This window comes from Cololabis saira, chromosome 21, assembly GCF_033807715.1.
Source record: "Cololabis saira isolate AMF1-May2022 chromosome 21, fColSai1.1, whole genome shotgun sequence".
In the NCBI taxonomy this organism is placed as follows: Eukaryota; Metazoa; Chordata; class Actinopteri; order Beloniformes; family Belonidae; genus Cololabis; species Cololabis saira.
The window spans coordinates 10,802,568-10,829,144 of NC_084607.1; the positions used below are offsets into that span (position 1 = coordinate 10,802,568).

The window sequence follows — 26,577 nt, forward strand, 5'->3', positions numbered from 1 at the left end:
AATTAATTTAATTGAGTTAAACTAAGCTTTATTTATATAGCGCTAAATAACCACAAATGTAATTTAACACACTTCAAGAATACAATTCAACTAATTCCAAATTAGTTCAAGTAATACATAGCCAATTAAAATAAATAATTGCCTAGCTACGGAAATCAACAGGTTGCAGAAACACTTGTCTTTGATATAACGCCCTGACCTGAGCAAGTACAAGGCGACTGCAGAAAGGAAAAACTCTCCTATAACAGGGAGAAACCTCTAACAGGACCCAGACGTAGGAAGCGCAGCCATCCGCCTCCACTGGTAATTAATGTTAACCCTTCTGCCAATCGACCTGCCACTAAAAAGACTTAGCCGGGTATTTACAAAAACGGATATTTCCCCCTCTACGTTTTGAAAAATTCCATCGTTTACATGAGATCGTTTTCAAAATCTCTTCGTTTACACGAATCCGCATAAATAGTCTGTTAACGTCATGCCAGCCAATCAGAATCCTGGAAAAAACATCAACAAATGACACGTGACGTGTAACTTCCAGTTAAGGCTGATTTATGGTTCCGCGTTACACCAACGCAGAGCCTACGGCGTAGGGTACGCGGCGATGCACACCGTACGGCGTGCATCGCCGCGTACCCTACGCCGTAGGCTCTGTGTCGATTTAACGCGGGACCATAATTCAGGCTTTACTTCCAAGACGGAACGAGAGTCTTTCGTTTGGAGTGACAGAGAAGTGGAGTTACTTTTAAGTGTGACTTTAGAATATAAAACAGGTTAAATACAAGAAAATATTGACGGTGGCCAAACTAATTGTAAACACAGGTCGCACACATGACGCTGGTGACGTGTCTGTTGCATAATGTGACGTTCTGAAGCCTAAATCTCCGTTTTCCTCTGTTTAGACGCAAACGTGAAAACTGAGGTTTGAAAATCTCCACTTTGGCCGGAGTTTTCAGAAATGATCGTTTTTGGTGACTTTGAGCTCCGTTTTCGTGTAAACGAACGGCCAAAACGCATGAAAACGCCTCCGTTTTTGCTCCGTGTAAATGGGGCCTAAGTCAGGATTCTCCGATCCAGATCCTCGGACGCCACTGCTTATCATCAAGGTCTGCAAGAGTCTGTGAATGAGCCATTCATTTGAATTAAGTATGCAGTAGCAGGGAAGTATGTAAAGCCCCTTTTACGTTGGCCAATCTGCCATGTCCAGGTCCTTTTTAAATTTACTGACATGGCGGGTCGAGCTGGCCCCCCCAATAACTCGCCTCTGAGGGTACACTTGGTTGCGGGTCAGGCCTAATGTAAATGGAACTGACGTGAGGTGACGGGTCGTGGGTTGGATTTGTTAATTAACCTGCACCTGGCTGCAGACTGTGTTTTGACTGAAAGAAAACGACAACAGCAGGACTGCTGGTTTATATTTGTACAACACTATTTGGGGGAAGTCACAACACACAAATTCCATTGTTAATCAGCATGGCCCCATGCTGATTAAGCACCATGCATTTCCTGCATCCAGCCAGCATTCTGATGTTGGCCAACCAGGCAGTGGGCCGTCGTGTCACGTAGTACAACTTGATAACGCCTCCAGAGTTGTCTTCCCTCCCCTCAACTCAGCTTCAGGCACAGGGCAGGCAATAACACACCTGGCATTTTAATTGTCCAAGTAAAATAACAGGTTATAATCTAAAAACTACTTAAGACATTCAAGACCTTCCTCTTCAGGACCCGGGGCTTCAAATAAATTATTTTTCCAGGCCTCAACTTCTGACAGGAGTGTCTCCAGCTCATGGTCGATTTATTTATTTATTTTTTTTTTCCAATTGCTTTTGCAAATTCCTTGTTCGGATAAGCCTATATTCGATTTTTATCCTGATTGTCATATTCAAATTGATCTACTTGAGGGAGGAGACGGGGAGGAGTGTCGTGCTCCTGCAGCCGTGTGCAATTACACATTGGTTGTGATGTCCAAATGAAACGTGCATGGATTTGAGCGTACTCAGTTTTGAACATCTGAATTTTTTGGGGAAAGATTTCTGCGCAAGGATTCACGATGAAATCCACGCACTCTGTATCTGAGGCCCCTGGACTGTTGAACACCGACTTAAGGACTCATACACTGCACCATTTCTGAATGCCTATAATAACATAATAACATCTCACACTGTAGAACATGGATCTGCTTAATCTTGGGTTACGCATTCAAGAATGGTACGACAATGAGTGCTGAGGCAGACAAACATAGGATTGAGTCATCATGCACTAACGGGAAACAAATAAAACGAATGAAATGATCTGTATTAGCTTTTGTGTTTGCAGAAAATGCTTTAAAAAAGAAGCGGCAAAGGAGGAGAATGTGTCCCAGTCATGGTTAGGGAGAGGAGGCCAGTTTTGGGATGCCAGTTTTGCAAAGAGAGCATGAGGTAAGTAGCTACAATACCGTTATGCAACCCAGCCCGCATATACAGTACAAACAATGTGTGTGATAACTGGCAATCCCTTCATAGTGTTGACCTCTGTTGCTACAAATCCACCAAATTTGCCTTTTTCTTAGTCTTGCAAGGTTTGATTTCTTTTTAAAATACCTCATTGCAAATTAAATTTTAATTTCCAAGTCACTAGGCAGTAGTTCTAGGATATCTGGCACAGTCAGGAACTTATATCAAGCAGTCATTGTTCACAAGATGTATCATCATTGTATGATCTGTTGTCCATCTGAAGTTGAGAGGATATTCCAACAACTATTTCACCATGACCAACCCATCTGCAACAGCCCAAAATATTGCAGTGTACTGTGGGTGTATCTTTGAAAAGGTGGATAGGCTTCTACTGCCTACAGTCAAACTGTAGTAATTCTAATTTTACAGAAAATGTGTAAGGAGAATGGTTTGTACAAGCATCTACGTCCAGTTGCTACTAGGGCTGTTCGATTAATCGATTTTAAATCGTAATCGCGATTATGTAATTAGAACGATGTTAAAACGTGAAACTCGTAAAATCCATTTTTCACTTTTTTTTTAAAATTGGAAATATAACTTACTGTATGTTTGCAAGTGCTTTTCAGAGATAAAACTTTATATTTTATTATATTTTTTAAAACTTTTTTTCAACTTATTTTACAGAGTTTTGCACTTTATTCATTCATTTTGGGGCAAATGTTCAATAATAAAAACAGCATATTTGAAATCATTTCTTTGCCTTTTGTCAATTCACAAAATAATCGTAATCGTAAATCGGATTTTGAGAGAAAAAAAATCAAGATTTTATTTTTGGGCAAAATCGAACAGCCCTAGTTGCTACCGTCTTGTTTTAAGTCCAATCAACTCAACTATGAATGTCATATACTACTGTCAATAGATGCAAAAGGAAGAGAGTTCATGGCCTCTGCTTGACCCTTCAACTATTTTATAATTCATATTCAAGTACTGATCCCGCTCTATGGAGGCAGAGGCCACGAATTAACTGTCTTGGTGATCCTGATTTTGCTTGCTAATACTCATTTTCAGTTCCAATTTCCATATAGCCTAGGCTTCAAATGTTTTGTTTTTTTTGTTTGATTGCATCATAGCTTTATTACGTAACATGTATCATGTTATTGTTTTCATCAAAATAGTGAGTCATTTGTTACTATGTATAGTTTATTATCATCATCGTATAAAGTAGTGATTTACATAACCTGCCACACTTTGCCACTCTTTAATCCACCGCTACTGCTCATGCTTTTACATATATCTCTGCATATATTGTAGACATGACTGATAATTCATAGCCATAGCTTTAATTCTGTAATTACATACATGATATATTCTTCACTACTATTTTGCACTTTTGGTTAAAGGCTAACTACATTCAGCTGCCTTGTAGTAACCTAATCTAACAGAGGGCTACACACATGGACTTTATAACTTCCATGCGATCAATAACTGTGACGAGAGAGTACTGCATTTCTCGTCAATTACGCTGATCCCTCTCTTAAGTGCCCAACAGTGTGGTTTGAGCAATTCATTTTTTTGTACCATGACAGATGAATATAAAGAATTACATTTATTTCTAAATTGGGTTGTACATTTTTGATAGAAAGTCAGCTTAGTCAGTGGCATCAGTTCAACATCAGGCTTCCTCAATTCAGGAAGCAGCTTGCAGTTTGTTGTCACCAAGCAACATATAAACATATCTACAGTATATGGAAATCTCTCTCACTTAGTAAACTGAAAACGTATCAATATATGACAATAATGAGTAATCCAGGATCTCATTAGCTGCTGATATAAAACAAGTAACCTCGCAGCCGTCTTTTGGCCATCAGCATTTCCACAAAACAACTGCTTTGATTAGCATGATATGACGGAATAATTTACATATCAAATGAGATCTTATGTGGGAAATCACCGGTTACATAATAAAACAGAGTCACGAATGAGGATGTGTGTCATTTCTGAGAAATAGAAATCCTAAACTACATAATATTAGCGTCACTACAACACTAGTTCTAAATGTTACCAATGCTCTCTTATTTAGAGATGAAAATATATTATTAAAGTGCAAGAAATAGTGTTTATCTTTTATACTTATTTAGAAGATAAACAGTCAGAGTACACACGTCAGTCCTCGTTTGACGTTTTAACTTCAAGAAACTGTGTAAACTACTTAATATCACTTACAATAAAATGACACATAGACCAGAGTAAATTATTAACAAATCTTCTAAAAAATGCAGGCCAGAGTCCCTTCACCTGCATGCAGGAACAAGCTCTGCAATGTTGTCAAACAGAAATGCAGGCAGCATGGAGGAAAAGTGAGGACATACTTCAGATAAGTGTTTCAGTGAGAGATGAGCTTAAAGCTGTACTCAACATAAACTTGCAATTCCCCTTGAAAACACACTTGGTTTTATGAAGTTCTGAAAACAGCAATCTATCTTGAAGAGGCATACACAGAACATTTTGCAACTCTATACCAGTAGCCCCTTTCACACAGAGATTCCGCAATATTGGTGTAAAGAAGTCCTGCCAATACGCCGCCTTTGTTGGTTCACACAGAACCATACAACGCCGGCATAACGCCGCTCCCGTCTGTAAATTCACACAGCATGCCGGCGTTCCGCAATCAGAGGCGTGACGACAGCGTCAGCGTCTAGTGGCATGCCGGCTGTGTCATTCACACAGACCCCGTTTCGGCTCTGTGACTACCTCCGCTGCCGGCTTATTGGTGGGGCCACTTGGCCCCCCCATTCCGCCTCCGTGACTTTCACACAGAACAGCGAGGCGGCTTAAAGGCGCAACGTTCCCGCCTCGAACTGGCTGTGTGAAAGGGGCTAGTGATTCTCAACCGGGGGTCCGCGGACTCCGAGTGGTCCATGGTTTAATTGCAAGTGGTCCGTGCTAATAAAATATATATATTTTACAAGGATCCTCTGACATTTATAGAAATAGATTATTATTTTTCTCAAATATGACCTTTATCTACCTAAACTACAGAGGGTAACATGACCTTTTACTCTTTAGTGTAATTCGTTGTATTTTAATAAAAAGTCTTGCAGCCGTTTGCATTGTTGAAGTTACTGCATGACACTGTTAATACAAACGTAACGCGATCTGCATCCTTTTCAAATTATGAGCCCTCTAGCGTTTCAGTTGACATACACCATTCATTTCTTTAAAATGCTTTTGTTGTGAAGTATTTGCGGGAAGCTGTTAGGGAAACGCTCATTAAAGTTCAAAGTTCAAGTTAGTGCTCGAAATTGCAATAATGTTAAAAAAAACAAAGAAGAACACGATAAACACAGTAACACAAAGAAGAAGAACAAAAAAGTAGACGCTTGTTCCGAACGTAGCAGACTGAGCCATCGGAAAAGAAAAACAGATGAAAAAAGAAATTTTATGAAGAAGAATATATCATGTTGGGATTTACACAAACTGATTGGGACTCTCAGCAGCCTTTGTGTTTTTTATGTGGCGAGGTTCTGTCAAACCAAGCCATGAAACCAGCACACATGTAGCAGCATCTGAGCACCAGGCACCGATCATCAGTGGGCAAGTCTGCTCACTTTTTCACTTGAAAATTGTCCTAATTCAGGGCAGCGCAAAATCCAACATGTGCCGCAAGTAAAACTTCAGAAACTTCGCTTCAAGCTTCGTACCAGGTAGTTATTTGAAAGTTACTGCATCTACTCTGTTTGGTAATGTACAGGGGATGCTGCATATATATCCTGTTTCGATGAAGGAATTGCTGATTTATGATTTTTTTATTTTTGTTCTGGGAAAGGCAGTTTTTGCAGTTTCTGTCAAATTCCACACCCCACTGAAAAGAAAAAAAAGAAAATCCACCCCCCACCCATCAGCTCGAGTGGGGGGCGTTAACTTGAACTTAGCAGGGGGGGGGTCCTAAGAGTTGATCACAAATTTGCAGGGAGTCCCGGACCTAGGGCTGTGCGATTAATCGATTTTAAATCTAAATCGGATTTATTAATCAAGAGGATGTTAAAAAAAAGGAAAATCGGAAAATCGATTTTCCTTTTTTGCAGCTGGCTGCATTACAGACAGAGCTCGTCTAGTCATCTTTGTTTGGTCAAGAAAATGGTAAATGTTGTCACTTTACTAAACTCAAGGAGGATTTACAGTATCTTTCAATTGCACTTCATTCCCAATAGGGAAATGTGTTTGCTATTTTTCTTTAAAAAATAAAGATAAAATATTTGAAACAATTTATTCCATTGTCTTTTGTAGTTTTACCAAAAAAATCGAAATCGAAATCGAAAATCGGGTTTTCAGAGAGAAAAAAAAAAAAAAGAAATCTGGATTTTATTTTTGTCCAAAATCGCCCAGCCCTACCTGGACCCCAAAAAGGTTAAGAGCCACTGCTCTATACTACCAAATGTAGTCTACAAATCATGTAAAAACACTTCCTTGTTGTAAGTTTCAGTTGCTAATTCTCAACACCTGTCCACAAAGAAAGCCACAAAACTCATCTCTGATAGATACAACTCAACAATACATGAGGTAAATATTTCTTTGACAACCCTTCACCAAGAGTTAGTGCTTTGTCCTAAAGGGAAGCAAAATGAGAAGGCAGGCCGTTACCAACGACAGCATGAACCAAAATTCACTTCCTGTCTTCATGCGTGCCTGTCTACCGGCTCCTCCCGCTTGGCCCAGCCCTGTTTACATGTACTGGAGTGCAGCAGACAGACTAACAAGCCAGGCTTTCCAGTTCTTACAATTGTAGGTCTGCCATGAGAAGGTATCCGTCTGGTAAAATGTTCCGCTTGAGGAGTAAAACGCCTAACAAATGCAGCCTTGCCTGCGTTGGACCAACTGAAATAGCAATGTGTGCACCACAGATGAAAGGGGGCGCCTGTTTTGGCGTCCCTAAAGGGGTAAGCACTGATGCGCGATGGCAGCGAAGATACACGGCAAGCTACCTTGCTTTGCTTGGTTCAGCAGAGAGAGATGGTACAGCAGCCCTCTGACAGAGCACGTTTCATGGGAGTGTCTGTTTGCAGGAATGCACTCTGCTCCAGGGCAGATTCCAGAGCACATTCTGGCTGCACTTGTGGCAATTAGATTTATAACAATACCAGCCTGAAATTACACAAACACTACATCTTCAGAGATGTCTAATGTAGACTCAATATTTGGCTGATTATGCACAACAAAAACAGTTTATAGGGTGAATTAAATCTAATATAAAAGCATAACAGGAGAACAGTCACATCCCTATTACATAGAGGTAAAGCGTCTAGTCAGGATATGATGTTACTTTAGATAAGATGCTTTGTGAGCACCTACTCCACCTCCCCTCATCTGTCAATCAAGACAAACAGGCATAAACATCTCAACAAGGACTGGTTTTCAGTGGCCTTTCAGACCTCCGTTAGCCAAACTATCTACCTGCCCAAAGCTTTAGTTTAAAAGAGAGAAAAAAAAAACACAGCACAGCCTTTGTTATTCATATGCAAAGCAAAGAAGACCCCACCCAGGTGAACACTTTAGATGTGCAGCCTGCATGCCTCGTCCTCAAAAACAAAGTAACAGTCCAAATAACTGAAGCAATTTTAGTAGATGTAATTATTAAGACTTTATGGTCACAACAATTCCCTTACAAAGTTTCAGATAGCTCTGGAGACAGGATGTGCAGCAGCACTGATGTTACCTGTATTTGCAACTCTCCTGTGAGAATTACTAAGCGGTAGAGTAACTACGGGTGAAATTGATGAGATTATCATCTTTACTGAGATTAGGCGTGTGTTTTTTAGGGTGAAACTAAAACGAGCCTGCTAAACTAATCATCCCCAGACTTGGATTAGTTGGTAATTTGGACGTTAAATCAGTCCACGATGCGTTGAGGGGTTCGGGGGCGCTTTCAAAAAAAAATAAAAATGGGTAAATCCAGTTTAAAAGTCAGTTTTGTCTGGGAATTATATGAAAAATGCTTCATTTGGAGTAAAAATGTGTCCAATAGAGGTTAGAAATGATATAAACCCGTCCTTCCGATAGCAGTCAGGCCCAAACCAGGGACGTCGCTTTAGGGTGACTCGACACCACAAGACCCAAGTGTGTCCAAACGAAAAATGTAAATCTGTAATAAGGTAAAGCGTCTAGTCATGATCTGATGTTACTTTAGATAAGATGCTTTGTGAGCACCAACTCCACCTCCCTCATCCGTCAATCAATATAGGCATAAACATCTCAACAAGGACTGGTTTTCAGTGGCCTTTCAAACCTCCATTAGCCAAACTATCTACCTGCCCAAAGCTTTAGTTTAAAAGAGAGGGAGAAAAAAAAACACAGCACAGCCTTTGTTATTCATGTGCAAAGCAAAGAAGACCCCACCCAGGTGAGCACTTTAGATGCCTGCATGCCTCATCTTCAAAAAACATTGTAACTGTCCAAATAACAGTTTTAGTAGATGTAATTATTAAGACTTTACGGTGACATTTCCCTCACAAAGTTTCAGATAGCTCTGGAGACAGGACGTGCAGCACTGGCGTTACCTTTATCATAATCAGGTTTATTGGCCAAGTCAGGTCAAACAAGACAGGGAATTTGACTCACTGTACAATAAATAGACAAATGACAGCTCTTATTAACATATATACAATTAGAGAAGGTGAAAGGTGCAGCAGTATGAGGTAGACATGGTTATTGAAAGGTGCATTGTTAAGGCATATGATTGAGGTTATGTGCAACTCTCCTGTGAGAATTACTAATTACTAATTCTAACTAGGGGTGCAATTGATGAGATTATCATCTTGACTGAGATTAGGCGTGTGTTTTTTTGGGTGAAACTAAAACGAGCCTGCTAAACTAATCATCCCCAGACTTGGATTAGTCAGTAATTTGGACGTCACATCAGTCCGTGATGCGTTCAGGGGTTCGGGGGCGCTTTCAAAAAAAAAGAAAAATGGGTAAATCCTGTTTAAAAGCCGGATTTGTCTGGGGAAGATATAAAATAATGCTTTATTTGGAGGAAAACGTGTCCAATAGAAGTTATAAATGATATAAACCCGTCCTTTCCTAAAGCAGTCAGGCCCAAACCAGGAGCGTCGCTTTAAGGCTGATTTAGGGTTCCGCGTAGAGCCTACGGCGTAGGGTACGCGGCGACGCGCATGGTACGCGCACCGTACGCCGTGTACACCGTACACCGTACGCCGTAACCTACGGCGTAGGCTCTGCGTCGATTTAACGCAGGCTTTAGGGTGACTCGACACCACAAGACCCAAGTGCGTCCAAACGAAAAATGCAAATTAGCAATAATAATAACAATAAAAACGATACATACACTAGATAATTCATAAATATTGGTTTTAAAATCACATTGCTGTGGCCTTTTTATTTTTCTCCATTTCCCCAGACGTGAGCTAGCTGTTAGCCCACTGGAGCTAACGCTTTACCTGTTCATTCACAAAAAAAAACACAAACACGTGTAAATGTAGAGTTTTAACCCCATGCAAATGAGTTCAGCCCCCCAAAACGAGAAAACTATGGCTTCTTTTTCTGCAAAACACGCTCACATGTGATGGTTTCTTCTTACCTTGTCCAGGCAATTCACTTTTTCCGTGGGGTAAACGACCTGGTTGCATCTGCCACACAGCGGGTTCATGTTGGACAAAAACGCTCGTCTTTCAGAGTACTCTCGGTGGAAAAAACAACCCCAGCGACCGTGTGATCGACTGTGATCGATAAGCAAGAAGCGACGCGCAAATCTAGTATGTCTGAGGAGAAATCCAGCACAGCTGGCTGTCAGTCCACTAAAGCAGACGCGGAAAGCGCGCTCCCGTTCCACTCTCTGCGCGCTCCCGACCGTAGTGTGGGAGGGAGGGAGGTGCGTGTCTTTTACTTTAAGTCTTGTGCATGTGGAAAAAAGTGGAAAACCAGAGAGGCCTAGTCTGAATGCTCAACGAATTATGGACTGTTTGTATTTTGCTAGAAAAATGGTGAAAAACTGTGACTAAAGTCTAATGCCGCGTTCCATTTGTCCTCGGAAGTGGGAATTTCCCAGTTCCCAGTGGGATTTTTCAACTGGAACGCCCCTCGAAGTGAATTGACTATTGCCTCCATAGCTGGTCATTAGCATGTTCCACAGCACTCAAGCCGATTGAATCCCTTCATAAAAAAGGACTAAAATAATTAGATTGTTAGATTAGATTAGATTGTCCTTTATTCCTCCCTCAATGGGGAAATACACTTTGTGCAGCAGCAGTACACACTCAACACACACATGCAGGGAAAGGGTAAAAAAATAAAAAAATATGTAATTACAAAATATAAACAGTATATACATTGGAATGAAAATGAAACGTAGTGCAATATAAGAAAGAAAGAAAAACAGTGCAAAAAAAGCAGGTAGGATTCAAGGATCACATCTCCTGTAAAATTAAAAAATTTAAAATATTCTCTAAGATTAACCCCACAATGTGTGCACAAACTGTGATAACCAGATTTGCTTTGTTTTGTGTCATTCTCCACATATTTATTGCTGTGGATTCATTGCTATACGTGTATTTATTTATTAAAGATTTGTCATCTTTTGGCTGGGCAAACTTAAGACAAATAAGAAACTCATTGACCGACAGTGCAGCAATAATGTTTTTCCTTTCAATGATCTTATCACACGTTGACTATTGCCTCCATAGCTGGTGGCAGAGAGGCCTAGTCTAAATGCTCAACGAATTATGGACTGTGTGTATTTTGCTAGAAAAATGGTGAAAAACTGTGACTAAAGTCTAATGCCGCGTTCCATTTGTCCTCGGAAGGTGGAATTTCCAGTTCCCAGTTGGATTTTTCAACTGGAACGCCCCTCGAAGTGGGATTTCCCACTGGGAAAGTGGGAGAGTCTTCACCACCCCCGAGTTCATATTCCAAGATGGCTGCCCCGGTTGTAAACAGTAGAAGAGAGCTCTGTAAAAATTCGTAGCACTTCATTCTAGTTTTGGTCAGACTAAATCAGTCATATACGAGTATTGTTCGGCATATATATGCTGCTATAGTGTAATTTACATTTTTCATGTGGTATATGCGAACTACAAACTTGTTTTCCGACTTTGTAACTGGAACGCTGATAACTCGGCTGTGACGTCATTCCCAGTTCCGAGTTCCGACTTCCGAGGTATATGGAACGCAGCATAAATTATGGTTCCGCGTTAAATCGACGCAGAGGCTACGGCGTAGGGTACGCGGCGACGCACACCGTACGGTGTGCATCGCCGCGTACCCTACGCCGTAGGCTCTGCGTTGGTGTAACGCGGAACCATAAATCAGCCTTAAATCCAAGTTGAGCTCTATGTCCAAGTTTACTGTCCCTTTCTCTAACTACGCCTGCATAGCAAACTCGTGCGATCATTCCCTGCAGGTTCTTGGAGTTTTACCAATTCCAGCGCTCTCAAATCACATTTTTTTACACATCTGCCACGTTCACTGCATGTCCTGCATGACGTGCAGCCCCTTGTGATACGTTTGCTTAGGGCGACACTTGCTGACCAAAAGTTGTAACGTCTCCCGTAGAATTAAAAATGTTCTGTTAAAATTAACCCCACAATGTTTGGACAAACTGTTTGCTCTGTTTTGTGTCATTCTCCACATATTTATTGCTGTGGATTCAATGCTTCATGTTTAGTTTAGTTTTAGTTTAGTTTTAGTTTAGTTTAGTTTAGTTTATTGCTCCTTTCAATTCCCACAAACAAAATACAGGTGTAATTCGGTAATTCAGTGTTATAAAAAAATATATATAATTTTTGATATATATATATGTATGTATACAATTTTAGCCAAAAGCCAAAGACCAAAAGGTGTAGACTTAAGCCTAAGCTTATGACGCCTACCCTTTTCACAAAAAAATGAAAAAAAAAAGCTTTTATAAACTAGTGCAATGTCATTAATAAATATCATTCCATACAGTATTTGTATAAGCAATAATACAATAATACAATATTACATACATACATACATACATACATACATACATACATACATACATACATACATACATACATACATACATACATACATACATACATACATACATACATACATACATACATACACACGCATACATATATATATATATGTATATATATATATATATATATATATATATATATATACATATATGTATACATACACACACATACATACGCATATATACAGTACATACATACATACATACACATGTCCATAGGTACATGCCTATGTGTATTATCCCTTTATTTTATATGTATTAATCATTTTGTCATCATCTTTTGGCTTGGCAAACTTCAGACAAATAAGATACTCATTCACTGACCGTGCAGCAATAATGTTTTTTCATTCAATGATCCTATCGCACCTTGACTATTGCCTACATAGCTGGTCATTGGCATGTTCCACAGCATTCAAGCCTATTGAATCCCTTTATAAAAAAGGACTAAAAATCTTAGACAAAAAAAACACATTAAGTTCATACTTGTAATATTTAAGAAAAAAACTTACATTTTTAAGCCTCCAAAATTTTTACACCTTCAGATATGCCAGCTCTGTGTACAAACCCCTTCATGGTCTTGCACCACCACCGCTGGAAGAGTTCTTCAGAAGGAAATCTGTGGGTGGTACAAACACTTGGGCATGTGGTAGAGGTGACTGTGAGATACTCCAAAGACGAACCACCTTTGGGATGAATGTGTTATCTGTTGTAGGTGTGAAAATCTGGAACAGTCTTCCATCTACAACAAGGGATTGTCCCTCATACTCTTCCTTTAAGTGAAATCTCAAGGAATGACTTACAGTAAAACATCTCAAATCTGTGATCATTAATTGTTTATTGTATTAACTATTGCAGTGTTGTGCGATTTGTAATTGTTGTTGATATTGTGTGTCGTGTAATGTTGCTTGTACCTTTTTACTGAGTCTTGCAGGGGGACTGCCAATGCAAATTAGCCTTTTGGCTACAATTGGGTATTTTTACATTTTAAAATGTTTATCAATGTACAATGTCCCTCTACAGAAAATGAAATGAAATGAAATATTTTGCACCTCCTGGCTACTTTAACCAAAAACTCAGCTGTAACTTCAGTCAGTCTCACAATCTTACATGTCAGAAGTGCAGAATAATTCTGATGTGATGCATTGAATTTATAGTATGTTAGGTGCTTGTGTGAAGTAAAAATGTGGAAAAGAAACAACAAAACAATAAAAGACTGCAGGAACTAGAACTCTATCGCATCCACATTTTTATTTGTTTGATATAAAAGAGCACAACTCATGTACTTTTCTTATATTGTCAGAAGAGATAATAACAATCAAAAAGTTTGTTGGACAGTTCGACTTAAGTTCAAAATAATCAAACACTTTTCATCAATGTCATTTATTTAAAAATTACACAACAAATAGTTTAACTTAAATCAAGCAAAGCAAAACTTAATTTTAGAGTGTGTTTTCTTTCACATATTATATGTTTGAATACAAGTTTACTGATTTCAGCATGGTCCAGCTTCAACAATGCTGTATTTTTCGTGTCCGTCTCCCTCCACCTCTGTGTAACCAGGCTGCTGCTGTTGAAACTTCAGGGAGGGCCAGTAGCTCTTGCGCCTCTGCAGGGCATCAAACGGTGAAAAAAATAAATGACATGGACATGTTATATCTGAGTGTCAAACTGATTTAGAGTCAGAGGCGCAGATGATATTTGGAGCTAACCTGGATGAAGAAATGTGGTGATGTAACAGTGGGATGGCATTGGATGTAAAGAGCAACAAGTGTCAGTGCCAAAAGTAACACCAGAGCAGCTACCACACCAGCTATCACTCCTGGGGTGGTGAATCCTTTCTTTTTGTTTGAAGAATCTGTTTTAACATATAAATACATGTTTAAAAATATATACCCAAACCTCAAGAATAATGACTCCTCTGAGTCTTAACTGCCAATATTGAATGTGCAGTGTTAATTGTCATCTAAAATAAATTACTATAGTTTAACTCTTTAATTCCAGTCCACAATATCAACTATTTCAATTTAGCAAATATATGAAAACACTGCATTAAAACAAATAAGAGCACTTTTACCTGTATTGACATTTTCACAGCCTTTTTGTTGAGGAGTTAAAAATGTAATTTCCTCGGTTTCAGGTGTAACAGAAGACTCAAAGATGCTTTCATTCCTGAAGTAATCTTCACAGGTTGCATAATTGCTCTGCCCATACAAAGCACAATAAAGCATGAAATTATATTAAAACACAGGACAACATGAGGTAGTAACTTTATAATTGTCTATATATACCTCTCCTGAACAGCCATAATCCAGCCATTCCTGTCTGTGTCGATCCATGCCATCTGAACATCTGAAACATAAAATGTATGTAAAAAAAACCAGCACTAAAATTACACAGGACAGGCATGTCGGCTTGCAGAATGTCCCACTCACCTCTGGAGAACATTACACCAACTGCAGCCGGAGGTTTGGTTGGACGAGAGGCAAAGATCACAGCTGTCATGCTGAAGGCAGGCTGAACAAGGACGTTAAATGTTTTACACAAATCCCTCTGATGTCTTGAAACGTTACAGATCAGAACGTTCACTTACTCGGCAATGGTGTGAACTCAACTGCAGAATGACTGGTGATTTTTGTCATGTCCACCTCAACTCGATGGTACTCGTAGATTGTTGTCTGATGCTCGTCTGAATGAAAGATGTATGTTTTACACACAATACTGGTTCAAGGGTGATCAACAGTTTTCATGGTAGTCAGTACTCGAGTTGAGGGGGGATGAGGGGGGATGGCATCCCCCCTGAAATAAAAACGGTCCAAATCATCCCCCCTGTAAAACTGCCATCCCCCCTTTCCATCCCTTATGTCATTTCATCAATGGATGTGGTCTTACTGCTATTTCAACATTTAGAGTCATCACCAGAAAAATAACATCACAAAAATAACTTATTTGACAATTTACACCTGTTTCAAGTAAATTTTCACTTGAAATAACTAGGAAAAATCTGCCAATCTGCCAAATCTTCTCATTACAAGCAATAAAATCTTCCACATGCAGATTTTTCTACTTATTTTAAGTGAAAATCTACTTGAAACAGGAGAAAATTGTTGTTTTTTCCAGTGATGAGTCTTGTTTTAAGTGTAATGATTTTTTTTTTACTAAAATGAGACATTTTAACTAGAAATAAGACAAATATTCTTGTTAAGATTTTGAGTTTTTGCAGTGATCCATTTTACTTATCCTGTGAAGGACAGAGTCATATTGATAAGTTCAGAAAACAGTTTTTATTGTTGTGTTTTGATGTATTTGATGTAAGCCCAGTGGATATTTAAAGCTTACAGAAGGCTGCATTTAACTGCTGCATATGTCATTCCTGTAGTATTTCTGCAGGTGTTTTGGTCAGTGCTATTATTTGTAATATATTATATTATTTGTAATCAGCACAAATTATCTGTCCCAATATGATAAAATCCACCATCCCCCCTGATTTTTTTTTTTACAACTCGAGTACTGATGGTAGTACTATGTTCTAGAGGACAAACATGAGTGTGGTGAGTGACCTGGTGAGTCAGAAGAAGGTGGCGTGACGATAAAGGCATCAGACAAACCGGCCTTCACTGGATGCTCAGCTGATCCAATTGCATCTAATGACAGAGGTATCTGACGAACAGAAAAAAAAGAGAATCCACTTAAGCTATGTTTGAAAAATTAAAAACAAGGTTGTGAAATTTCAGAATGTTGCTGAAAGCACAGAGGAGATAAGTGTCTCACATCCCGGTAGCTGAAAGTGATGCTCCCCGTTTTATGAAGTGCAGCCTGAAAAGTGAACGCGCCCTCTGATTCCCTCCCGAGGAGTCTGACCCGCTCCCACTGGACCACAAACACTTCTCCTGGAAGTAGTTTAAGCCAAACCAAAATCAAAGAAATAGTCAGAAAAGAGTATAAATTAAGTGTTAAAGTGTCAGATGTCATAATACCGTTATCCAGGTATTGTACAGTGGATTCTTTAGAGTGGCTGGGGTCAAAGTTCGCCATCAGAGGGGCGATGTACTGAGTCGTGGTCATCATGCGGTGAGTGATGTCCCCTGTGAAGATAAATCCTGAAAATGGCCAGAAGGAAAACTATGTTAGCCTTCAGTCTGTATATTGAGCAAAAGACATAAACAAAAATCTCTCATGCACACTGAATATCTGAAGGACAGATCATTGGAGCATCTGTTAGGTAATCAAAAATTACCTCCTGTTGCTATGGTAATCTGCCTCAGGTAATGACCGTAGAAGGGAAAATCAAAAGACAGGGCAACCTTCTGCAAAGAGATAAGATCCAATGTACACATTCAGAAGTGCTCAAGTTTAAACACAGATTCACTATGACATCTCAGTAAAAATGAAATGTACAGTTTCAAGTTGGCAGTTAGAGGAGTCTTTTTTTTTTCTTTAAAAAAAAAAAACAAATAGTACAGTAAGACCTGAATGCTTCCAGATAATTTACAGCCAAATATTTGTGCCTCTTGTTTGTTTGTAGATTATTTATTAAAAAAAATAAATGAAGAGGTCTTCATTTGCAAGTGTCCCCTTTATAAGGGCTAATGATAAATGTAGGGTATCTGACTGCACATTGAACTACTACTAGCACTGACATGTAAATGTTGTGTTTAAGGATGCAAGTAGTTTGCTAAATTGAGTCCTGAATCCCAAATAACAGGTTGGTTTTTGTAAAATAGAGTGGTCAACTTTCCTCCTTTTCATGCTTGCAGTGGAAGATCCCTGCCTTCATTGGGAAAGAGGCAACGTATGTCCTAAAATTTTATCCACTTGATCAAAATAGTTAGTGCAACTGAGGTCCACTCTTACAATCTGGCTGCTCCAATTTCATGGTAGAATGTGGCAGAAAGGGGGTATAGCTCAGTGGTAGAGCATTTGACTGCAGATCAAGAGGTCCCCAGTTCAACTCTGGGTGCCCCCTCACCATGAAGGTTTCCTGGTCACATATTTCTTAAAACAATCTAAAAGTGAAGGTGGCATCTTAACTTCTTTAAACTCAACCCTGCACTTCTTGTTTATAAGTAACTATATAGGAATCTCCGACTTTCATGTTGTGGTTATTTAGCCTTTGGATGCTACTGGTTTTCAATACAAAGAAAAACTTCTATCGCTTTTGCTAAATTACAAAACTCTCAAATCACCAAGTATTTCATCCACCTAACAAGCCCAAGTCCTACAATCACTATTTATAACTATTTATAAGTCCTGATGGAAAACTCAGACAAGCCGCATTTCCAGTTTACTTTCACGCAAAAGAAAATTGAATCTCTGAAAGTTTGGTAAAGGCAGCGCTATGGGGGTGTCGGTATTTCCCAGTTCATCCTTTTCAGGGTTTCAGGAGGTCAGGTGCTTATCCCTACTTTCATCAGCACTTGTGGTAGCATACACCCTGAAGTCAATAATCAAGTATTAAAAGGTTTCCAAGAGAGTGTGAATATTCAGGTTAAAATCTGCATAAATTGGTCCTAACGATTTTGCCACTTTGATCGGAGCAGTTAGTTTAACTAAGGTCCAGTCTTACAATCTGGATCCACCAATTTCAAGTCAAGACATCAAGGGGGTATAGCTCAGTGGTAGAGCATTTGACTGCAGATCAAGAGGTCCCCAGTTCAACTCTGGGTGCCCCCTGCTTGTGTTGTGCAACTTAAAACTTGATTTCACAGTAAGTTTGAAGTACAAAAGCTGTTCAAGACTACTTCCAGCACTGTCGTGTTGAAGAATGCAAGCAGTTTCCTAAATTGAGGCCTAAATCCCAAATAACAGGTTGAGTTTTGTAAAATGGAGTGGTCAACTTTCTTCTTTTTAATGCTTGTAGGGGGAAGATCCTCGCCTTCATTGGAAAAAACTTGAAAAAATAGTTAGTGCAACTGAGGTCCACTCTTACAATCTGGCTCCACCAATTTCTAAACTTGGGGGTATAGCTCAGTGGTAGAGCATTTGACTGCAGATCAAGAGGTCCCCAGTTCAACTCTGGGTGCCCCCTGGCCATGAGGATTACCTCGTCACATATTACTGGAAACAATTTGGAAGTGCAGGTTGCATCTTAAACATAAATACTGCACTTAGTGTTTATTAGTCACTCTATAGGCAACTCAAACTTTCATATTGTGTTTTTTTTATGCTTTGAATGCTACTGGTTTTCAATACAAAGAAAAACTTCTATCATGTTTGCTAAATTACAAAACTCTCAGATCACCAAGTATTTCATCCACCTAACAAAGAAGGGAGAACAAAGAACAAAGAACTATACAAAATGGACATTACAACAACCTCCATCTCCACCCCTGATTTCCCCTCATTCCAACACATTGCTTTCAAACTGTCTGGCCCCACCCCTCTAGTCACTGCCGTCATTTATCGCCCTCCCAAGCCAAACCCCTCCTTTCTTTCAGATTTCTCCAATCTCCTGACCCAGCTTGTGCCATCTCACCTTCCATTCTCTTCCTGGGCGATTTTAATTTCCACATTGACAACCCAGACTGCAAACGTGCCACTGAGTTCCTGGACCTGCTACACTGCCTCAACTTCACACAACACATCAACTTCCCCACCCACACCCGCGGTCACATCCTGGATCTTGTAGGGCGACTTAGAACTTGATTTCACAGTAAGTTTGAAGTAATATATATAAAAGCTGTTCAAGACTACTTCCAACACTGTCGTGTTCAAGAATTCAAGCAGTTTCTCTAAATAGAGACAGAAATCCCAAATAACAGGTTGAGTTTTGTAAAATGGAGTGGTCAACTTTCCTCTTTTTCATGCTTGCAGGGGAAGATCCCTGCCTTCATTGGAAAAGAGGCAACGTATGTCCTAAAAAGTTTTCCACTTGAAAAAATAGTTTCAGAGCAAGACAGAAAGGGGGTATAGCTCAGTGGTAGAGCATTTGACTGCAGATCAAGAGGTCCCCAGTTCAACTCTGGGTGCCCCCTGCTTGTCTTGTGCAACTTAAAACTTGATTTCACAGTAAGTTTGAAGTACAAAAGCTGTTCAAGACTACTTCCAGCACTGCCATGTAAATGTTGTTTTCAAGGATGCAAGCAAATTTGCTAAGTAGAGGCCTGACTGGTTTCAGTTTTAGCAGCAGAAAAAGCAATCCCCTGATCATTTTTGATAGACATTCTCACTATAATGCTGGGCTTTGATTCAGGAGCTTCCCACATAAAAAAAACAGTCTTTAAGTGGAAGTCCAATCAGAAGTGAAACATGTTTTTGTTTCATTAGAGAAGCTAACAAATAACAGGTTGGGATTTTTAAATTGGAGTGGTCAACTTTCCTCCTCCAAGTGTACTTCCAGCACTGCCATGTAAATGTTGTGTTCAAGGATACAAGCAGTTTGCTAAATTGAGTCCTGAATTCCAAAGAACAAGTTGGGATTTTTTAAATGGAGTGGTCAACGTTCCTCCTTTTCATGCTTGCAGTGGAAGGTCCCTGCCTTCATTGGGAAAGAGGCAACGTATGTCCTAAAAATTTTGCCACTTTGACCAAAATAGTTAGTGCAACTGAGGTCCACTCTTACAATCTGGCTCCACCAATTTCAAAACATGGCACAAAGGGGGTATAGCTCAGTGGTAGAGCATTTGACTGCAGATCAAGAGGTCCCCAGTTCAACTCTGGGTGCCCCCTAATTATGTTGGTCACCTAAGGACAAAGTATTTAAAACAACCTGAAAGAGCAGGTGGTATCTTAAAGCTCAACCACTTACTGTCTATAGGCAACTCAGGCTTTCATGTCATGGTGTTTTCTGCTTTGGATGCTACTGGTTTTCAATAATTCTCTGTTTAAATCTGTATTTACACACCTCTTTTGAAAAGTCCATTACATTCATAACATTGAAACTTATGTCATAAAAAACGTATAAATAAAAGTTAAAAATCCCTTAAAAACTACAAACACTACACAAGAAAAAAAGAAGATAAACCAAGCAAGAGGAGCTGAGTCTCAGCCAGGTTGGGTGATTAAGAGAAGCTTTATGTAAATAGTAATAGATGGACAATAGCCATAGCCAACCATAGGAGTCACTGAAAACTGTCTGCTCAATCAGCATTTCTTTTGTACCTAGGAATCTAATTTCAAAGGGGAGGAAGCAGGACGACAAAGGCACAATCCCGTTTTGTTTTAGTTAGAGAGGGAAACGTATAACAGGTTGAAATTTTAGAACTGAGCGGTCAGTTGGTGGAGTATGGTGGAAGCTCAGAGATGTACCTCGTTGGCTAAGTCATGAGGTGTTTGTAAATGTTATCAGCAGGAATTTGTAGTTTATTCTAAATAATGAAGGAAGCCAGTGAAGAGGGGAAGCGTGGCGTTGATGAGGTTCTCTAGTTGGCAGCCTTGCAGCAGCATCTCGAAGCAGCTTACAAGCAGTGTAAAGTGGCCTGAGGCGTGTTTATGAAGTTACAGAATTCAAGGAATGAAAGAGGAAGGAGTGAACCAATAAAAGAGAGATCTTGGTCAAATTTCCCTGCTGCAGAGTACAGGATTGAACCAGTGTAGGGATCTCATGGCCAAAGACAGTGCCAACATTTTATCTGAGGACACATTTTTTTGACCACAGAGGTGTGCAAACAGTGGGGGTATATCTCAGTGGTAGAGCATTTGACTGCAGATCAAGAGTTCCCCAGTTCAGCTCTGGGTGCCCCCTGACTATGAGGGTTGCTTTTAATTATGAAACTCTGAAATCACAAAGTATTTAATCCACTTAACAGGTCCAAGTCCTGCAATCACTATAACTAACTCTAAATGGAACTGTGGCAGAATTGACCACAGTCAATAATCAAATATTAAAAGGTTTCCAAGAGAGTGTGAATATTCAGGTTAAAATCTTTCAGTTAACGATGGTCCTAACGATTTTGCCACTTTGATCGGAGCAGTTAGTTTAACTAAGTTCCAGTCTTACAATCTGGATCCACCAATTTCAAGTCAAGACATAAAGGGGGTATAGCTCAGTGGTAGAGCATTTGACTGCAGATCAAGAGGTCCCCAGTTCAACTCTGGGTGCCCCCTGCTTGTGTAGGGTGACTTGATTTCACAGTAAGTTCCAAGTAATATATATAAAAACTGTTCAAGACTACTTCCAACACTGTCGTGTTCAAGAATTCAAGCAGTTTCTCTAAATAGAGACAGAAATCCCAAATAACAGGTTGAGTTTTGTAAAATGGAGTGGTCAACTTTCCTCTTTTTCATGCTTGCAGGGGAAGATCCCTTCCTTCATTGGAAAAGAGGCAACGTATGTCCTACAAATTTTTCCTCTTGAAAAAATAGTTAGTGCAACTGAGGTCCACTCTTACAATCTGGCTCCACCAATTTCAAAACATGGCAGAAAGGGGGTATAGCTCAGTGGTAGAGCATTTGACTGCAGATCAAGAGGTCCCCAGTTCAACTCTGGGTGCCCCCTCGCCATGAGGATTACCTCGTCACATATTACTGGAAACAATTTGGAAGTGTAGGTTGCATCTTAAACATAAATACTGCACTTAGTGTTTATTAGTCACTCTATAGGCAACTCAAACTTTCATATTGTGTTTTTTTTATGCTTTGAATGCTACTGGTTTTCAATACAAAGAAAAACTTCTATCATGTTTGCTAAATTACAAAACTCTCAGATCACCAAGTATTTCATCCACCTAACAAAGAAGGGAGAACAAAGAACAAAGAACTATACAAAATGGACATTAAAACAACCTCCATCTCCACCCCTGATTTCCCCTCATTCGAACACATTGCTTTCAAACTGTCTGGCCCCACCCCTCTGGTCACTGCCGTCATTTATCGCCCTCCCAAGCCAAACCCCTCCTTTCTTTCAGATTTCTCCAATCTCCTGACCCAGCTATGTGCCATCTCACCTTCCATTCTCTTCCTGGGCGATTTTAATTTCCACATTGACAACCCAGACTGCAAACGTGCCACTGAGTTCCTGGACCTGCTACACTGCCTCAACTTCACACAACACATCAACTTCCCCACCCACACCAGCGGTCACATCCTGGATCTTGTAGGGCGACTTAGAACTTGATTTCACAGTAAGTTTGAAGTAATATATATAAAAGCTGTTCAAGACTACTTCCAACACTGTCGTGTTCAAGAATTCAAGCAGTTTCTCTAAATAGAGACAGAAATCCCAAATAACAGGTTGAGTTTTGTAAAATGGAGCGGCAACGTATGTCCTAAAATTTTCTCCACTTGAAAAAATAGTTAGTGCAACTGAGGTCCACTCTTACAACCTGGCTCCACCAATTTCAAAACATGGCAGAAAGGGGGTATAGCTCAGTGGTAGAGCATTTGACTGCAGATCAAGAGGTCCCCAGTTCAACTCTGTGTGCCCCCTAATTATGTTGGTCACCTAAGGACAAAGTATTTAAAACAACCTGAAAGAGCAGGTGGTATCTTAAAGCTCAACCACTTACTGTCTATAGGCAACTCAGGCTTTCATGTCATGGTGTTTTCTGCTTTGGATGCTACTGGTTTTCAATAATTCTCTGTTTAAATCTGTATTTACACACCTCTTTTGAAAAGTCCATTACATTCATAACATTGAAACTTATGTCATAAAAAACGTATAAATAAAAGTTAAAAATCCCTTAAAAACTACAAACACTACACAAGAAAAAAAGAAGATAAACCAAGCAAGAGGAGCTGAGTCTCAGCCAGGTTGGGTGATTAAGAGAAGCTTTATGTAAATAGTAATAGATGGACAATAGCCATAGCCAACCATAGGAGTCACTGAAAACTGTCTGCTCAATCAGCATTTCTTTTGTACCTAGGAATCTAATTTCAAAGGGGAGGAAGCAGGACGACAAAGGCACAATCCCGTTTTGTTTTAGTTAGAGAGGGAAACGTATAACAGGTTGAAATTTTAGAACTGAGCGGTCAGTTGGTGGAGTATGGTGGAAGCTCAGAGATGTACCTCGTTGGCTAAGTCATGAGGTGTTTGTAAATGTTATCAGCAGGAATTTGTAGTTTATTCTAAATAATGAAGGAAGCCAGTGAAGAGGGGAAGCGTGGCGTTGATGAGGTTCTCTAGTTGGCAGCCTTGCAGCAGCATCTCGAAGCAGCTTACAAGCAGTGTAAAGTGGCCTGAGGCGTGTTTATGAAGTTACAGAATTCAAGGAATGAAAGAGGAAGGAGTGAACCAATAAAAGAGAGATCTTGGTCAAATTTCCCTGCTGCAGAGTACAGGATTGAACCAGTGTAGGGATCTCATGGCCAAAGACAGTGCCAACATTTTATCTGAGGACAAATTTTTTTGACCACAGAGGTGTGCAAACAGTGGGGGTATATCTCAGTGGTAGAGCATTTGACTGCAGATCAAGAGTTCCCCAGTTCAGCTCTGGGTGCCCCCTGACTATGAGGGTTGCTTTTAATTATGATCCCTGCCTCCATTGGAAAAGAGGCAACGTATGTCCTAAAAAATTTTCCCTTTGAAAAAATAGTTAGTGCAACTGAGGTCCACTCTTACAATCTGGCTCCACCAATTTCAAAACATGGCAGAAAGGGGGTATAGCTCAGTGGTAGAGCATTTGACTGCAGATCAAGAGGTCCCCAGTTCAACTCTGGGTGCCCTCTGGCCATGAGGATTACCTCGTCACATATTACTGGAAACAATTTGGAAGTGCAGGTTGCATCTTAAACGTAAAACTGCACTTAATGTTTATTAGTCACTCTATAGGCAACTCAAACTTTCATATTGTGTTTTTTTTATGCTTTAAATGCTACTGGTTTTCAATACAAAGTAAAACTTCTATCATGTTTGCTAAATTACAAAACTCTCAGATCACCAAGTATTTCATCCACCTAACAAAGAAGGGAGAACAAAGAACTACACAGAACTATTACACATTGCTTTCAAACTGTCTGGCCCCACCCCTCTAGTCACTGCCGTCATTTATCGCCCTCCCAAGCCAAACCCATCCTTTCTTTCTGATTTCTCCAATCTCCTGACCCAGCTATGTGCCATCTCACCTTCCATTCTCTTCCTGGGCGATTTTAATTTCCACATTGACAACCCTAACTGCAAACGTGCCACTGAGTTCCTGGACCTGCTACACTGCCTCAACTTCACACAACACATCAACTTCCCCACCCACACCCGCGGTCACATCCTGGATCTTGTAGGGCGACTTAGAACTTGATTTCACAGTAAGTTTGAAGTAATATATATAAAAGCTGTTCAAGACTACTTCCAACACTGTCGTGTTCAAGAATTCAAGCAGTTTCTCTAAATAGAGACAGAAATCCCAAATAACAGGTTGAGTTTTGTAAAATGGAGGGGTCAACTTTCCTCTTTTTCATGCTTGCAGGGGAAGATCCCTGCCTTCATTGGAAAAGAGGCAACGTATGTCCTAAAAAGATTTTTTTCCACCAATTTCAAAACATGGCAGAAAGGGGGTATAGCTCAGTGGTAGAGCATTTGACTGCAGATCAAGAGGTCCCCAGTTCAACTCTGGGTGCCCCCTGCTTGTGTTGTGCAACTTAAAACTTGATTTGACAGTAAGTTTGAAGTACAAAAGCTGTTCAAGCCTACTACCAGCACTGCCATGTAAATGTTGTTTTCAAGGATGCAAGAAAATTTGCTAAGTAGAGGCCTGACTGGTTTCAGTTTTAGCAGCAGAAAAAGCAATCCCCTGATCATTTTTGATATACATTCTCACTATAATGCTGGGCTTTGATTCAGGAGCTTCCCACATAAAAAAAACAGTCTTTAATTGGAAGTCCAATCAGAAGTGAAAACATTTTTTTGTTTCATTAGAGAAGCTAACAAATAACAGGTTGGGATTTTTAAATTGGAGTGGTCAACTTTCCTCCTCCAAGTGTACTTCCAGCACTGCCATGTAAATGTTGTGTTCAAGGATACAAGCAGTTTGCTAAATTGAGTCCTGAATTCCAAAGAACAAGTTGGGATTTTTTAAATGGAGTGGTCAACGTTCCTCCTTTTCATGCTTGCAGTGGAAGGTCCCTGCCTTCATTAGGAAAGAGGCAACGTATGTCCTAAAAACTTTGCCACTTTGACCAAAATAGTTAGTGCAACTGAGGTCCACTCTTACAATCTGGCTCCACCAATTTCAAAACATGGCAGAAAGGGGGTATAGCTCAGTGGTAGAGCATTTGACTGCAGATCAAGAGGTCCCCAGTTCAACTCTGGGTGCCCCCTAATTATGTTGGTCACCTAAGGACAAAGTATTTAAAACAACCTGAAAGAGCAGGTGGTATCTTAAAGCTCAACCACTTACTGTCTATAGGCAACTCAGGCTTTCATGTCATGGTGTTTTCTGCTTTGGATGCTACTGGTTTTCAATAATTCTCTGTTTAAATCTGTATTTACACACATCTTTTGAAAAGTCCATTACATTCATAACATTGAAACTTATGTCATGAAAAATGTATAAATAAAAGTTAAAAATCCCTTAAAAACTACAAACACTACACAAGAAAAAAAGAAGATAAACCAAGCAAGAGGAGCTGAGTCTCAGCCAGGTTGGGTGATTAAGAGAAGCTTTATGTAAATAGTAATAGATGGACAATAGCCATAGCCAACCATAGGAGTCACTGAAAACTGTCTGCTCAATCAGCATTTCTTTTGTACCTAGGAATCTAATTTCAAAGGGGAGGAAGCAGGACGACAAAGGCACAATCCCGTTTTGTTTTAGTTAGAGAGGGAAACGTATAACAGGTTGAAATTTTAGAACTGAGCGGTCAGTTGGTGGAGTATGGTGGAAGCTCAGAGATGTACCTCGTTGGCTAAGTCATGAAGTGTTTGTAAATGTTATCAGCAGGAATTTGTAGTTTATTCTAAATAATGAAGGAAGCCAGTGAAGAGGGGAAGCGTGGCGTTGATGAGGTTCTCTAGTTGGCAGCCTTGCAGCAGCATCTTGAAGCAGCTTACAAGCAGTGTAAAGTGGCCTGAGGCGTGTTTATGAAGTTACAGAATTCAAGGAACGAAAGAGGAAGGAGTGAACCAATAAAAGAGAGATCTTGGTCAAATTTCCCTGCTGCAGAGTACAGGATTGAACCAGTGGAGGGATCTCATGGCAAAAGACAGTGCCAACATTTTATCTGAGGACACATTTTTTTGACCACAGAGGTATGCAAACA

The 26,577-nt window shown here is 39.9% G+C and overlaps 2 protein-coding genes and 11 non-coding genes across 14 annotated transcripts in view; 11 read left to right on the forward strand and 2 right to left on the reverse strand.

Annotated features, from left to right (window-relative positions):
* lasp1 (LIM and SH3 protein 1) overlaps nucleotides 1–10,282 on the reverse strand; it is a 43,402-nt gene extending 33,120 nt beyond the window's left edge. Inside the window, exon 1 of the mRNA XM_061712923.1 lies at nucleotides 10,027–10,282. Coding sequence (XP_061568907.1) covers nucleotides 10,027–10,095 — 69 coding nt within the window. The 5' untranslated portion in view covers nucleotides 10,096–10,282. The remainder of the gene's footprint in view (nucleotides 1–10,026) is intronic.
* A 3,397-nt stretch (nucleotides 10,283–13,679) lies between these two features.
* Nucleotides 13,680–26,577, reverse strand: part of LOC133421759 (plexin domain-containing protein 1-like) — a 40,592-nt gene continuing 27,694 nt past the window's right edge. Inside the window, exons 4-13 of one of the 2 annotated variants that reach the window (XM_061711516.1) lie at nucleotides 16,685–16,754; nucleotides 16,425–16,547; nucleotides 16,219–16,337; nucleotides 16,008–16,107; nucleotides 15,041–15,136; nucleotides 14,883–14,964; nucleotides 14,739–14,799; nucleotides 14,525–14,651; nucleotides 14,160–14,305; nucleotides 13,680–14,056 (exon numbers count right to left, since the gene is read on the reverse strand). In XM_061711516.1, coding sequence (XP_061567500.1) covers nucleotides 13,943–14,056; nucleotides 14,160–14,305; nucleotides 14,525–14,651; nucleotides 14,739–14,799; nucleotides 14,883–14,964; nucleotides 15,041–15,136; nucleotides 16,008–16,107; nucleotides 16,219–16,337; nucleotides 16,425–16,547; nucleotides 16,685–16,754 — 1,038 coding nt within the window. In that variant the 3' untranslated portion in view covers nucleotides 13,680–13,942. Of the gene's footprint in view, nucleotides 14,057–14,159; nucleotides 14,306–14,524; nucleotides 14,661–14,738; nucleotides 14,800–14,882; nucleotides 14,965–15,040; nucleotides 15,137–16,007; nucleotides 16,108–16,218; nucleotides 16,338–16,424; nucleotides 16,548–16,684; nucleotides 16,755–26,577 lie in introns of both variants that reach the window. The other variant, XM_061711515.1, reaches the window with a different exon arrangement.
* Nucleotides 17,342–17,413, forward strand: trnac-gca (transfer RNA cysteine (anticodon GCA)). The gene has a single exon. It is a non-coding gene; the product is annotated as a tRNA-Cys (tRNA).
* On the forward strand, nucleotides 18,049–18,120 carry trnac-gca (transfer RNA cysteine (anticodon GCA)). The gene has a single exon. It is a non-coding gene; the product is annotated as a tRNA-Cys (tRNA).
* trnac-gca (transfer RNA cysteine (anticodon GCA)) lies at nucleotides 18,404–18,475 on the forward strand. Its single transcript has one exon. It is a non-coding gene; the product is annotated as a tRNA-Cys (tRNA).
* Nucleotides 19,350–19,421, forward strand: trnac-gca (transfer RNA cysteine (anticodon GCA)). The gene has a single exon. It is a non-coding gene; the product is annotated as a tRNA-Cys (tRNA).
* trnac-gca (transfer RNA cysteine (anticodon GCA)) lies at nucleotides 20,044–20,115 on the forward strand. The gene has a single exon. It is a non-coding gene; the product is annotated as a tRNA-Cys (tRNA).
* Nucleotides 21,421–21,492, forward strand: trnac-gca (transfer RNA cysteine (anticodon GCA)). Its single transcript has one exon. It is a non-coding gene; the product is annotated as a tRNA-Cys (tRNA).
* On the forward strand, nucleotides 21,812–21,883 carry trnac-gca (transfer RNA cysteine (anticodon GCA)). The gene has a single exon. It is a non-coding gene; the product is annotated as a tRNA-Cys (tRNA).
* trnac-gca (transfer RNA cysteine (anticodon GCA)) lies at nucleotides 22,742–22,813 on the forward strand. Its single transcript has one exon. It is a non-coding gene; the product is annotated as a tRNA-Cys (tRNA).
* trnac-gca (transfer RNA cysteine (anticodon GCA)) lies at nucleotides 23,980–24,051 on the forward strand. Its single transcript has one exon. It is a non-coding gene; the product is annotated as a tRNA-Cys (tRNA).
* trnac-gca (transfer RNA cysteine (anticodon GCA)) lies at nucleotides 24,870–24,941 on the forward strand. The gene has a single exon. It is a non-coding gene; the product is annotated as a tRNA-Cys (tRNA).
* trnac-gca (transfer RNA cysteine (anticodon GCA)) lies at nucleotides 25,565–25,636 on the forward strand. The gene has a single exon. It is a non-coding gene; the product is annotated as a tRNA-Cys (tRNA).